This window comes from Chaetura pelagica, unplaced genomic scaffold, assembly GCF_000747805.2.
Source record: "Chaetura pelagica isolate M959 unplaced genomic scaffold, ChaPel_1.0 scaffold27, whole genome shotgun sequence".
Classification (NCBI taxonomy): domain Eukaryota; kingdom Metazoa; phylum Chordata; class Aves; order Apodiformes; family Apodidae; genus Chaetura; species Chaetura pelagica.
The window spans coordinates 2,076,133-2,091,971 of record NW_009954020.1 but is presented as its reverse complement, the minus strand read 5'-3'; the positions used below and the strand labels follow the sequence as shown (position 1 = coordinate 2,091,971).

Genomic DNA, 15,839 nt, shown 5'->3' with positions numbered 1-15,839 from the left:
GAAGATTCAACATCAAATGAGTCAAACCAGTCTTTGAGAAGAGAAAGTGTACCAGGACAGCACTACAGACATTAAAATCAGATGGCACCATTCTGATATTTTAAAGCAAAATTGAATTTTAGGAGCTGTTGTCTCATTTTCTGTTCCTGTAAAATAAGGAATGGCTTCAGGTTATGCCATCATGGAATCAGTCTCCTGTAGTTGTATCTAGCTTTCTCCTGCTTTTAAAGTATGGCTCCGTCTTTCCTGTCCAAATTTATTGGAATTTATTGAAGTCAATGCACTAGAAAACAGTACATTGCTTTTTCTTGAGATCTGTCTCTTATTTCCATATACATGTTTTTATTCTGGATGTTTTTCTTCTCTACAATTGTTCAATAAAGAATAAATAAGAATTAAAAATATAATAATGATATTTGGGAGAAACAAAATTAAAAATTACAAACTACAATTTGCCTTTCCATTTGTTTAGATATATCTGATTACTGTGGGGCTGGGCAGTATCACCTGTAAGCATAAATGTTCCTGTCAACAAGACAGGGTGATGATACAAACTGCTTTGTAACTTTTGCTTTTCACCCCATGTCTTTGTTACTTGCTTGGGTTTCAGCATGGCATGTAAGTATAATGTGTAATGCAGGAAGTAAGAAGTCCTGAGTTAGGATCCAGAAGATCTGGGATTATTAAGCATTGCTTGTACTCAATAGAGACACTGGCATTGAATTTGAGACCTGTAATTCCTGTAGCCTAAGCTAAAAGACAGTTCAAATGACAAAGCAATATCAGTAGACGGTTTTATGTGGTAGTTGAGAAGATCTAACAGCTGGCTACTGCTGTCATGGACTGCAGACTTGCTCCCTGCAGGTCTTATCCCCAGACATGTGCTTCCACCCTCTTCCTTGTGAGTTTTTGGTGCTCACGTGGCCTCATGTGAGCTGACTCCCTGTGCCCTGCCACACAGTGTAAAAGCTGGCTGCACTTACTTTCATGATTAATTGTGCTACTTAAAAAATTAATTCTATAAATATCTTTGTAAGTCTTTTACAGGGAGTAAAATTTTTCACTTAAAATATATGGATGACAGCAGTAACAGGTATGACAGCAAAAAAATCAACATGGAGGGTTGTTCCACCACTGCCCAGTATGCTACAGGATGAGCTAAGTGTTTATGAAGCCAAAATGATAGTGGGAAGGCATGACAATACAAACTGGCAGCTCTAGAATAAGCCTTCTGCTGCTCAGGGAGCACAGGACAAGCAAGCATTAAGATCACTGTATTCTTACATAGCCAACTGGCTCCTGAGAAAGACACCTCTTTTGACACCTGGCAAAAGACCAGAAATCATCAAGCCCTGCCAAGATTTTGTTATGTGGCTTCAGGTACTTGAATCTTCAAACCATTCTATACCCAAATAAAGCAAAAGACCAGCAGTATCTTGCAGTCCTTCCCTTCAGTTTGTGCTTCATATGTTGTCTCATGCTGTTCTGGACAATAGTGTTGAGGAAACAATTAGAGAAAGTGTCCTTCGAGCAAGAAGTGTGTGGAAGAAGCTTTTTCCTTCTTGCGCTACCACGAACTTTAAGACACTTCTCAGTTAGCAGCTAATTAGGCACCATTATAAAAAGTCGAGACTGGCTTATCAGTTTGGATGGATAACTATGTTTCAGAGCCAATAGCTAAACAAAAGGAGACTCCAAAACCTCCTCTGTGATCTGGTCTTTTTTGCTCACTGAGAGCAGCAGATGCCTAATGGGAACATGCAGCCAAGAATGGGATGAGTGGGAATGGTAACAGTCTGAATTTAAATAAAAGAAGGTTGATATAGTTCATATCACATATTGCAGCAGTAAATAGTAAAAGCTAACAGTTAACCTCATAACCCTACAGTCTGAACATATTAGATAATGTAGTCTCTTCCATTTTTTTTTTAATTACTTGGCATTTTCTCAATAATGCATGAGAAAGAACAGCTGCAAATGGTGTCCATTGTGCACTAACTAAGAATGAAGGAAATTCTCTTTAGAGCTGTTCATCATCATGAGAGGTGCTAATTCCCATTTGTTAGAATGGCATCTACAATAATTACATCTCTTCTGAACATTGTCAGTTTTTCAGTAGAAAACAATGCAATTTGTATCTACTTCCCTTAAAAGTGACAAAAGCTCATGTGCTCCAGAAAGACTAAAACCACTGCTCTGAACAGCCCTTTTCTCAGTCTATTAAGTTCAGTGCTTAAGAAATTACCTGTATGATATTACATTTATGTAAAACTTGACTGGACATAACACAGAAGTGTCTTGGGAACAACCATACACAATTTGTTCCCCGATACAAAGACTTCCTCCCACATGACACCTGTATTTTCACCTATCTGAAAGGATGTGTAGAGAAGAGAGAACAAAAACAGACATGAACTGTCATTCAAGAGGGACTTTTCATCTCTCAGCAAAGCCAACCTTGAGAAAGATGTTGAAAAATAAAGGAAAATCCCAGGGCAGTATAGGCAATATTTGATCATTTGCACTGTAGCATCTAAGGAGAGTTGGTGTGTGGAGTTATGCTGACAGCAGACTCTGCAGGGGTGATGTTCTCACCTGATCTGCAAAGAAACCTTGGGGGTTTGACCTTCCTCCAGTCAACCTCCTGCAGGCTCCAGATTGCTTGTTGATGTTTTGTGCTTGTTGGTATTTAGTTTTCTTTGATCAGCACCAGTAGAAAGGTCTTCATTTCACTTTGTATTCTCAAGAGTGAGACCTTGTGCACTCGTTAGCTGACTCTTCTCAAAAATTGTTCCAAGGGTTGTTATTTAATAATCAAGTGGACATATCCCGCTTTTTAATGAATGTGCCTAGCTACGTTTGTGCACTTGCAAGCACTGTTGACACCCTCTGATATCAGTTTGAAGCACACAAGTGTTGAGTGCCTGCATACCATAGAGAATGACTACTGAGGATACATAAACCAAGAAGTGGGCATTAGAAAAAAGTATCAATATTACAGTCTTGAGGCTTTAAACAGGTACATGTGACTCATGTAGTTAATTTACTTTATCACCGCACTTTATCGCTTTATTTCACTGTTTGTAAATTTTCTTGAAGTAGATTGGGTAGGAGTCATTGACATATTTCTACACCTCCTTAACTAATTTGGCTACGTGCTCTGTAGACCTCTAAGCTCCCACTACAGTCAGCTGAGATCTAGTCAATAGAGAAAATGGAGCTCAGAAGAGGCCTGTAGGGACACCAGAATGGTCATTTATATCAGGTCTGTCTCCAGATTCGCAGGATAAAATGGAAACTTCAGCATACCTACATCGTAGTCACCAGAATTCAGGTATCTGAATCGAAACCTGAAGCCTACGATCAGTTTGTTATATTTAGTCATTTCTACTTGTCTTTTTTCTTTTACTTGGTAATTCCTTGGGTTAAAGGTTCTTTTTTCATTTATTTACTCTAAACTCTGACTACTCCATCTTAAAGACTAGGGCTGATTCATGTCATGAATTGCTAATAGCATAATAGATCACCTGGTCTTTTATAGCATCCCATTTTTGCTATTTTCTTTCTTCTATGTCTTTTCTCTTGAACAGATATATCTCTGTTTCTTTTCAGACCACTCACCACTATTGCTGTTCACCTTTGAATTGTTTTCACTTAGCCAACTGCTCAACAAGCAAGCTTTCAACAAAGCTGGATATCATAGTTTCCTTCATCCTAAATTCCGTGACACTTCTTTACTCTGAAAAAGAGATTTTTTTTTTTTTTTTTTTCATGTCTTTCCCTCCCTCTCTGAAAATGCCTTCCAGGAGAGACTGACTAGAAATGTGAGGACTCTTTAATCATGCAAATAGTAAGGTACAGAAAACTATATATCTATTTAAAAAATTGCAGTATTCTTCTCTGTGATTTGCTATGGCTCTTTTGCATGTGACCTCCACACATTTCTGCTGTTCTTCTGGGCTACAGTATCTAAATTTGTGAAATGGGAATAATAACATTTAACTAGTTTAAAGGGGAGTTATGTGTTAAGGATCTTTATATGAAAGGAACAGCAACCTGCCACTCATTTTTTGATAACTGGAAATCTTTTTGAACTGCTGGATTGAAGCAAAGTGATGTGAAAGGCATGTGAAGAGAGACACATCTTTCTCCATAGAACATTAACATCAGCTGTGGGAAAAGAAAGGATGGATGTGATCCACACTAGAGTCCATCTCTTAGTGCCCGATTTGTGAAAGGGGCCAGGTTCAGCACCCCCACCATTATGTCAGTCTGGTGTAGTGTAAGAACCACTTGGAACCTTAAAGGACAGCTAATGTCTGTAAAGGGAAGAATTTTCTGTCCTTTTAATGTTTCAGTACCAGAGAATTGACTGATGGCTGGAATGCCTCATTCAAATGTATTTAGATACACAGTGTTGTTTTTCTTGTAGTGTTTCTCCATAGCATGACATACATAACAACGACATGAGCTGTATATGCACTTTCAGTTGTGATCCTGACAGGAGCTCTTCACATGCTACAGTCTTACCAGAGGAGGACTATTAGAGAGGCATACTAATTAACCCCTGTTTGCATGGGTCATTGCCAGATCGTATGTGCATCCAAGAACACTTAACTTACCTTAATGAGTAGCATGAAGGTTAAGATATCAAATGTGCTGGGCACATTTTCCCAGCTTAGTGAACATGTGCCAAGTGAACTATGTTTTATTGTAAATAAACTTTCTAAAGTCATTGCTTGTTGCCTTCTTAAGTGAATGCAAACAAGACATGTAAGCTTTTCCTGTTGTGAAAACGTACCTTCTCTATTTTAGCCATATGTCTATGAAGAAGTGGCCTCTTATCATAGGTTTCAGAAGCAGTTCAATAATAACTAGGATTTTGTTTGCTTGCTTGCTTTTATTTTCCATTCTTTTTGAATTTGTATTCCTATTTGTCTTCCTGCAAGGCTAAGGTAGGAAATAGCATATTTCTTTTTACAATGAAGGTTTTGTGCTATTTTTAAAGTATCTTCACAGGAACTCATAGAACACTCCAATCATATGGCTCCCTGAAAGACTGATCTGATTTATTCAAAGGATGGATATAGTATATGGTCATACTGAGCAATGTATCATAACAGTAAAGGAATAAGAGAATATATAGCCTAAGTGCTTTCTATTATAGGAAGCTGAAGGACACAAAATGTAAAAAATATTTTTTCTTCCTGACAAACAAATCAACAACTGTTCCCAAACATGTCATCTTAAGGTGCCATGGGACATTTGCTTGAGAGTAGAACTACCTTAGGACTAGACACTGCTTTGAAAACCTGGTTTTGCAGGAGTGTAAAGGAGCTCCTGGGGGACTGGTTTTCTTCTTGCTATCACAAGCACCACATCCAGTGTTTACACATTAGAAGAACTGTAGAATAGTTTTCTTTGGAAAACGCCTCTAAAATCATCAATTCCAGCTGTTAACCTAGCACACTGCCAAATCTACCTCTACAACATGTCCCTAAGCACCATTCTACACATCTTTTAAATACCTTCAGGGATCGTGATTCAACCACTGAGCAGCCTGTTCCAGTGCCTGACAACCCTTTCAGCAAAGACAGTTTTCCTAATATCCAATATAAACCTCACCTGGCACAACTTGAGACCACTTCCTATTGTTCTATTACTTGTTACTTGTGAGAAGAGACCAACCCTCACCTCACTACAGCCTCCTTTTAGGTAGTTGTAGAGTGTTATAAGGTCTCTCCTAAGCCTCCTTTTCTCCAGGCTAAACAACCCCAGTTCCCTCAGACATTCCTCATTACGACTCATTCTCCCAACCCGTTACCAGCTTCCTTGCTCTTCTCTGGACACACTCCAGCACCTCAATGTCCTTCTTGTAGTGAGAGGCCCAAAACTGAACGCAGGATTTGAGGTGCAGTCTCATCAGTGCTGAGTACAGGGGATAATCACTTTCTGAGTCCTGCTGTCCACACTGTTCCTGATAGAAGCTGGGATACCGCTGGCCTTCTTGTCCACCTGGGCAGATTGCTGGCTCACATTCAGATGACTGTCAAACATTGTCAGGTTTCTCTCTGCTGGGCAGCTTTCCAGCCACTCCTCCCCAAGCCAGTAGCATTGCCTGGGCTTTTTGTGACCCAAGTGCAGGTCCTGACACTTGGCCTTCTTGAACTTCATACAGGTGGCCTTACCCCTTTGACCCAGCCTGTCCAGATCCCTCTGTAGAGGCTTCCAGCCCTCAGACTGACCAACACTCCCACCCAACTTGTTGTCATCTGCAAACTTACTGAGAGTGCACTTGATCCCCTCACCCAGATCTTTGATAAAAATATCAAAGACAACTTGCCCCATCACTGAGCCCTAGGCAATTTGTCACCATCTGATTATAACTTCATTCACCAAAATGCTAGCAGAATTCCCAGGTGGGAAGGGTAGAATAAAGTCAAGACAATGCAGATGTGCTGAAATTAGTACTGCCCTGTATGAAGAAATGGAAGGTCTGAGCTGAGCTTTTCACCAGAATGAAGGATGAGCTCACTGCACAGTATCTCACTGGCTGCTCTATACCAGCTACCAGTGCCTCGCATCATCGCTGCGTCTCCCTCCTGAAGGCAGGCCTTGATTTAGTAAACTTTTACTAAAAAGTTGTTTGTTGAACAGATGGATTAAAGATTAGTAGAGTCCTAGTTCTCTCATCTTTTGTGTTAACATGTTACACAGGCAGGAGCCCAGGGGAAAGCTGCTGCCTCAGAGCAGGGCGTTGCACACCTCTGCTCCAGCAGAAGCCAGGAGCAGCTGGGGTTTTGCCTTCTTGAGTAAACGTACAGTTCACCTCAGCTGGGGCTGCCATCTCGATAAATGAAGGTGTTTATCTACAATGTGTTTCATTGTAGCTGAGGTCTGTTTACTAACTTAGCTGCTCAGAGTGGGAATTTCTCATGACCTTCACTGTAAAACTTTAAATTACCTCCTGTGAAAGCTGAGGGGTGGTTCCTTCATGTTTTCATCTCTTTCATCTACGGCTGCATTTCATCCACAGTATGTAATCTTGCTGGCATCAAAACCAACATTTTCATTATTGTTTTACCTTTCTCTCTTATTCCATCTGTGATCCTTCTTTGCAGGGTCCTGTTCTCTCTGGACATTTTTTTCCCCTCAAGAAGAGATATACCCTATTGCCTGGACAGTATTAGTTTATGTTATATCCCCTAATATCAAGTTGCCTCACAACAACCTCAACATCCATTTCTCTGGCAGAGAACAGAAAGTGTATATAACATGTTTAATCTTTCACAAGAAAACTGATAGTGCAGGGAGGAATTGAATCCAGGACTCCTGGATGCTACGTACTTTGATACTTGTGAAAAGTGTCCCAGCCTTCATCCTTAAATATCATCTCACTGGAGCCTGCTAAAATAACCATGGGGATAGACAATTTCAGCCAGGAAGAAAGCTGAGCAGTGCCAAGGTAGGTGCCAGGATACCATTATGATGGTAATCAGAAAAGCTCAGTATCAAACCCCTTCCTTTTTGTAAGATTTAAGTTTTGAACACCAAGAAGCTTTTCATTGCCTTTGGAGTGCATTTTCACTTGTATTTACCCCATGATACCCAGTAGGGACAGCGCTCTCCTTATCCATGTTCTTCTAAAACAACCTAAAATTGCCTTTTATCCTCATATTTTTCCTGAGTGTGACCAAAATAGAACTCTAGGGTACCAAAGCTCTTTTGAGGTCTGAGAGGCAAGGTACAAACAAAAGAAAAGACTGCTCTTTATATAAGGAATAAGTAAGAAATGAGCAGGGAAAATGCAAATGCTGTATAGGTTGAGGTCATTAGCTAAAGTTGAGGCAATAGGAATTCTTGCCCAGAAGTGATGGCAAGAATGAATTTTTCACCTGACTGACTAGAACAGGACAGAAAGCCAGACCAGGCAGGTTTAGCTGACCAACAAAGTCCAGAAATTAATGTTAAGATTTGGATCAAGGCTGCTTAGAAACGGTCATAAACAAAACACAGGGATTTACCATGTTTGTGGTAACAGCTTCATACTAGTAATTAGATCTTGTAAGACGGGCTCTGGCCTGCATCCAGGTTCCTCTGGAACTGAGCTTATGTCCTACTTTGCAGCTCTTTTTTGGTTAATTTCTTGACAATAATGATAATGAAACATTTGTTTCCTTACAGTTTAAAAGCTTGAGTAAGACGGCCCTAAAGACCTGCAAACTCTTAGAATTTCTGAACCTCCTAAAACTTACAGAGCTATTTCCAGGAGTCGTGCTTTTTCACATCAAATATTTATGAGTTTATTTTTGATTACTTATTCTATTCTATATTCATATTATAAGTAAAGATATTTTTAAACCTTTGGACATGTTCTTTTCTGAAACTGATTTCTTGATATCTTTTTGCTTCCACTTCATGTCTGGGTTCAATGCTGGCCTAAATTCCAAACTTGCAAAGGACCTTTCTCAAAGTGTGATGGGTGAGGTGGAGTGGGACGGAGAAGTAGTTTATGGAAATAAGTGTCTTTCCTAAGTATAAAAGGGAAGAGTTGATCAGGAAACCACCTCCAAACCCCATATATCTTCGTCTATATAAGTCCTTTTTTTCACAGTACAATAACTAAACTGTTTTGAAAATACAGGAAGAGATTCAAACTCTGCTGTATTTCCTCAGTGGGCATTGCCTTGGAAAACTTTCTTCATCTGTGTTTCCCACCTCTTTACAATCTCCATATGTACCTAATCTGGCTTTCCCTAGACCTGTCCTGTTCCCCAAAATTTCTTCTGAAATTTGGTGATAAGTAGTTTACAGAACGGACATAATCTTATTTAGTTCAATCACATTTCATTCTTTGCAATCCTGTAAAGCAAAAAAATGGTTAATAATTTGGAGCCAGTTCAGTGGAAAGCTGCTAGCTTGGCCTCAGAGTGATTTGGAGTGATATATTCCAATACTAGACAAATCTGATTAATCCAGAAAAGAAAGACTGAAGTCAAGAGAGCACAGTAACAGTATTTTAGAGCAGAAAGATTGTACAGAGAAGAAGGCAATCATTTATTATCCATCCCCACTTTGAGAGGATAAAAAGAAGGCTTAATTTGCAGAAAAACAGATTTGGGTGGGATACTTACAAAATCTGCCAAAACTGTCCAACTGATGAACCACTGGAACAGGGACATGGTAAAATCTCTCAGGGCATGATCTAGAGCTTTCATGAAATAATTCAATAATCTTTTAAGGGCTTGCCTGCCCCTCCTTAAATGTGGTTAGTCATTCTACTATGACAGGAGCTGGAATACAGCACTTCTGTGTGTATGTATATAGATACTTATACACAAATACTATACGTATATATAGTATACATATATATATATGTACTGTATATACACACTAAAAGTAAACTAATATACACTGACACTGGTATTATACAATAATAATTTACATTACTAACAAACATGTACATGTATATAATTATATGTAACTCAACTTGTCTCAAATGTTTACTCTTCCATAGTGTTTCTGAGGTACAGACAAAGCTCATCAGAAACTCTAAATATGCTCTCCAGCTTTCCTAGTAGAGAGGGCCAGTTTGAAAGGCCTTGTGCACATTCATTTGCATTCTTCCTTACCTAAATCCAACCAAGAGACATGCTAGCCCTGAGTCCTGGAGGCACAATCTGCAAATATCAGCTCAGGGAGTTCATGCACCTTCTTCCAGTAGCACAGCACTTGGCTGGACACATTGCACATGAGCAGAAGAGTCAGCCCTTGTCAGAAGAAGTATGTAACACATCTATGTGTGTGGAGAGAGCTGAGGGACTCGGGTTACAGCTACAACTAAATAATTGGCTTTCATTATTGTGGTCTAGTACAAGAGGTGTGTGTGTGCTCACACAGTAGACTTATGTCACCAACGGTCTGATCCAGCAGGTCCTGGGGTAGTATCTGTATAGGTGAGATCACAAACTGTTTGAACAAAATAGACTAACTTGAAACCACCCTGAAAGTATGAGATTGATTGAACATTCACAATTAAACACTGATGGACTCTTACAGGAGCTAGGAATTCTAGGCAGTTCTATAAGTTACCATATGCAATTCCTGCTTTATCTAGTCCCATTTATAAGTCTAAGAATGTTAATTAATATTTGCTCAGGTGATTAAATTGGTCATAAACAAGACATTTTTAAATACCCAATAGAATCTGTCCTTGCAGAAATGCTCCGTGTTTGTTTTTTTTTAAGTAGTTTAGATATTTAAGATTGTCTTGTATAAGGTTAAAATATACCAATAATGATAAATTATGTAGGGCTGGAGTTGTCACATGGGCTCATGGACCAGCCTGATTATGAGAAACGAGCAGAAGAGTCATGTGAGGAGTCTGCTGACCCAGCTGAAGACACTATCATGAGAACCCATGCAATGGAGACTCCTGCCACCACCAGAAACCGTCTGCTTTGGGGATTTTGAGACTGCATGAGCCTATGCAAACATCCCAATAAATTAGTTTCTTCTTTTTCAACATTCTGCCAAGAATGTCCATGCAATGAATGAGTGAAAGCCTATCTGCTCCCTTAGGGCCTAAATGGACAGGAGCAGGCTGTCATCTGCAGAACAACATGCCTTTGGGTGTGGCAGAAGGCTGTGTGTTCCATGAGCTGTTTTGGTGGCTGCTGATGTACAGCCCTTACTGTATGATGTGAACAGATGTGAATCAATTACGGAACAAGAAGATCATACAAGGCCTTTGGGGAAAAGAGTCGTCATCTCTGGGTCAGCAGAACAGCCCAACCCACCATCTGTCCTGCAGTTGATCTTCTCAAAGGAGGTGAAGTGGGCCACTAGCCAAATAGGTCATCCTGAAAACCTGCTTCACTGATATATATATGCTTATTTTGGAGATTACACATAGTTTTCGAGGAATTTTGAAACCCCATCCCAATGTCACAATGATGTAAGCACTTCAATGTCACAAACTGTTGAGAAGACTCTGAGATTTCCAAATCACTTTAAAACATAGTTGCTATTAACTATTGTAACCCTCTTTATATGCAAACCAGTCTATGGCTAAATCTTTCCCATAAAACATTTCTGAAGAGTGTGTTAGTTTATTTTATCCTTGTCTTTAGTCTCTGACAATACAACTAAGCTTTTACTAAATTCTGTCAGGTTTTCAGTAAGTGAAGTCAGGTTCCTCTGCATATTTTTTGCTTTATTTCTTCTCCAGGTTTATTATTAATTATACAATTTATGAATGTGAAACACACGATCTGTAGGTTCTGATAAATAAGGAACAATAAAGATCTGATCCTACTTGTTGCTGAGGACTTTCAAATTCCTCTAGCCAATATCTGCTAATCAAGATACCACTGCCTAAAATGCATTGCTTGATATGTTTGTAAGTGGTGTTTAGAGAGAAGCTTGTAATGAAGGCAATAAGTAGGCTGGATCTTTAAATAATCCACAAGTAAGGCTAAAACATTGAAGAGAAAAATGTCAAGGAAAGGAAGGAGAGAGAATGATCTATAAGGAGGACTCAGGTTGGTTGCGTGAATTATCACACGTGGTCTGAGGTAGAATATTTAGAGGGGAAGTTCACAACTTGAATTTCCAAATTGCTCTTTAAATAGGGCAGAGCTCAATCAGTTTCCTGTGAAGTATTAATTTAGACTGATACTGACACTTTGGTTTCCTTTTTGCTTTAGGAACGGCTGGTGCTTTCTGTCTTACCACGCTTTGTAGTCCTGGAAATGATAAATGATATGACCAACGTAGAAGATGAACATTTGCAACACCAGTTTCATAAGATCTACATTCACCGTTATGAGAATGTCAGGTGGGTGGAGGAGCCTCTCTTTAATGTTCAAGGTCTCAGATGCTGCTAAGGATCTCTTGTTCGAGCATTTCCCTTCTGCTGCTTTATCATTCATAAACTAGAAAATGGGTGTATCCTTGTTTAATCCCTGAGCAGAGAAGCCCTTTGGTGTCTTCTTTCACTCACCAGGATGGCTGGATGCTTTTACCATGGCAAGAACCAATTGAACAGAAAGCTGTGCCTGGACCATTTGTGTATCTTTTCACTTTAGTTGGGTAGACAGGGTTGCACAGAAAGGGGAGCCCTGCCTGCATAGAAATGCATATTCTGCCACAACCTTCTGGTTTACTCCACATGCTGGGAAATGAGATGGCCATTTGTAAGATGCTCTCAAAGATGTAGGCACATCATGTGACTCCTCTGTTTAGTAGCCATTCTCATTCAATCATTCTTATTATCATATTCATAAGTCCATTTTCCCTTTTTCCCCTCTCTAAATTTTGTCTCTTATAAAATTAGTTAGCAGGAAAATAAAGTTATTCTGTGTGGTGCTACTCAAGGTAATAACTCCTAATTGTTTAATTTATGCCACAATCATCTGCTTCCACTTCATGATGTTACAGAGTCTCTGACTTTATTGTAGTTCCTGAATATCAGAATATTTAGCTAAATCACTAACATTATCCATAATTTTATCCCAAACTGCAAGGACAAATGATTGATTTGCAATCACTGAAGGAAATAAAAAATAAGTATCCTTGGATATGATGGGAAAAGGTTTGCTAGGAAAACATGTACTTTGCTTTTTATTGAAACCCAAATATAACTTTGTCTGGATAAGTTCAATAAACATAATTTGAACTTCTGCAAAAGGATAAGCTGATTATCTGCTTCTTCGGTGGCCTTGCAGTAGCTCAGTCATATTATTTTATTAAATCTGGTGGAAAGTATCAAGGACCCTTACAAAAGGTTTGAATTGCACTAAATTAAAATATCTTCCATTACCCTCTTTCATTCTCAGAGTAACTGTTGCTGTAGAAGAATCAAAGTAGGGAGAAGAGGGCCCTTCTGTATGAAAAGAAAATATCTATAGTCAGGGATGAAAAGTCAAAACATAATTTATGCTTGAAAGAGATTTAAAATGAAAGTTCTGTGTACTCTAGAGTAGAGATACAGGTTTTTTCGTATGCATGCTGGCCTGGATTAGATCCCTCAGCCTTTCCTCATAAGGGAGATGTGCCACCCCCTTAATCATCTTTGTAGCTCTGCGCTGGACTCTTTCAAGCAGTTCCCTGTCCTTCTTGAACTGAGGGGCCCAGAACTGGACACAATACTCCAGATGTGGCCTCACCAATGCAGAATAGAGGGGGAGGAGAATCTCTCTTGACCTACTAACCACACCCTTTCTAATGCACCCCAGGATGCCATGGACCTTCTTGGCCACAAGGGCACATTGCTGGCTCATGGTCATCCTCCTGTCCACCAGGACCCCTAGGTCCCTTTCTCCTACACTGCTCTCCAGCAGGTCATATATTCCCAAATGATTTGAAAATCCAAAATTTCATAACACGTTTTTTTGGCAAGACACTTTCTCATTCTTGGCAGTGTTCCTTAAGTCGCCTCAATATTTATATTCAATATTCAATAATCTCCACATGTCTAGAGCAAAGGCAGCACGGCTTTAAAATGAACATTCACTAGTATATTACTAGAAGGTTACTTAGGACATTTGGTTATTAAAGGAAATAGACTGCAATACTAACATATCTTCTTTTTTTAGCATTCTTTTTGCAGATGTGAAAGGATTCACCAATCTCTCTACAACTCTATCAGCCCAGGAGTTGGTCCGAATGCTGAATGAACTCTTTGCCAGATTTGATCGACTAGCACATGTGAGTTAAACATAGTTATTTTACAAAAGAATATGAAGTCAACTCCATATTTGGGAACTTTGGGAAATACCCCCTGATCACTTTGAACAATATTAATCCAGATTTTCCCCACTGGGATTTCATATCCATTAAGGTTGGAAGACCTGGACAAGTTTTGTCAAAAGTGACATGTTCTGATACCAACTGAAAGCTCATGTAGGCATCAGAACTTTGTGTTTCTGTAGTGCTAGACCAAGAGAGTCTAACTCTCCCCTAACACAATTTCTAAGAAAGTTTTATAGTCCTGGCCCTTGCTGGATTTTTATTATTATTTTTTTTATTATTATTTTTACTATTCTTATAAGAATGGAGAATGGTTTAAAAATCTATTTGTTTCAAGGTCGTGTAATCAACCACCATAGTCATTGCAATGGTTAGTTACTAGCAAGTTTTACAGTCTTTAGGTTGGATTCTAACTCAACAATGAAAATAATTACACACAGCAGAGAAACGTATTACAGTAGGTAAATTAGTACTGACTAGAAAATCAAAAAGCACAAAAATACAGGTAGACTACATGCTCAAATTTGCTAGACTTAAATTCCTTTTCTTCTTTTTTATGTTTCTTTGGTCAACATTTCACTTCATGTGAGTATATTTAGGTGTCAGCCTCTAAGGTGGCTAATAAGGCTGCTAGTGTAGGCAATTAATTACATTTAGTTAAGTTTAGCTTATAATTTATCTAACCAATGCAGGCATCTACTGTGGGAAAGCAGGAATTACATTCTGAGTATCACTGACCATGCTCTCTATTTACTAAAAAGAGAGCTTAGAGTGACTTGCTGTGATGTATATATTGACATCCCTCACTGATTTCTATACATCTCTGGTTCAGGAGTGTGGGGTATTTGTGCACATATTGCATAGGCATCAGCAATGTCATCTTGATGTCATCTCTTATGTTGCAAATTAAAGTCAAAAAAGGCAAGACTTGGGTATTTATTCAGAGCTCTTTTGAGTCACCTATTTTTATCTCAAATAGCAATGTGTTTTCTCATGTACAAAGTGATGCCAAAAGACATTGTCAGGACAATGGCAAATTGGTAAATGCCATCTACAATATTTGTTTTGCAAGTAAAAAAGCAAACCTCATCAACTCTGACCTATATTAAAAACCAAGCAGGGTGAAAGAAGTTACCCTGGTCCTATCTTTTAGAAAGCTTATAGGAATAATGTCTGCTTCTGCATGGCTTGACACAAAAAAGCTACTCTAACTGAAGAAACATATTTTAAACCAAATTAAATGTAAGTATGTCACAGAAGTATTTTAGGAAGAATATGTACACAGTATTATTTATTGCTTTGCTTTACATTTTAAATTTGCCTAGTATTCTTGGTAGAACAGGTTCTTTGTTCATTATCATTAACCATATTCTCTAATCATTACATAAACTGCATTTAACCAATACAGAGTTTGTCTAGAAGGACTAGATCCAACAAAGAATTTAAGAACAAGGGAAGCATTTACATGTAAAAGTGTAATCCAGAGAATCCTCCCTCACCTGTCATTTAATGTTGAAGGCACTTCCTTGCTTGGTTTTACTATTTTGTATGAGCTGAAAACTTTACTTTTCAAATGCCCAGAGGTTTCCCTCTTCTCTGTGGTTTGTCATGCATCTCTTACTTAAGCCTTCTAGAAAGTATCAGTCCTAAACTCAGAAATCTTCATGGAGAACATTGAATGTGCTCATATAGGACTGTATATGCCAAAAATGTGAGTTTGTTTTAAAGAAACAGTAATAAACCTACCAGTTTGTCTAACAGCCAAGAATTTGTTATCCAGGAATTTGCAGACTTTTGATTGAAAAGAATTGGAAGGAACTTCTCTGCTAAATTTCATCATTAGGACAGTCACCTGTCAAGTGAATGTCTCAAGTCACTAAATTCAAGACTTTAAGTGCCTTCCTCCATTATTTTTCCTAGTTTGTGAATTTGCTTTTCTCTCCTACGCGCAATTGACTAGACTACTCCAGTTGTCTAAATCAGTGGTCTGAAAGGCAGAAGACCTTTCCCTTTCAGGAAAGAATCACTGCAGCAGTTGAACAGACTTGAGTACAAAGATTAAAGTGATCTAACCATGACTAATTAGA

At 38.8% G+C, this 15,839-nt stretch overlaps 1 protein-coding gene across 1 annotated transcript in view; it reads left to right on the top strand.

The window, feature by feature from the left end:
• ADCY8 (adenylate cyclase 8 (brain)) overlaps nucleotides 1–15,839 on the top strand; it is a 146,848-nt gene that overhangs the window by 52,905 nt on the left and 78,104 nt on the right. The window contains exons 4-5 of the mRNA XM_010002280.1: nucleotides 11,709–11,839; nucleotides 13,599–13,710. Coding sequence (XP_010000582.1) covers nucleotides 11,709–11,839; nucleotides 13,599–13,710 — 243 coding nt within the window. The remainder of the gene's footprint in view (nucleotides 1–11,708; nucleotides 11,840–13,598; nucleotides 13,711–15,839) is intronic.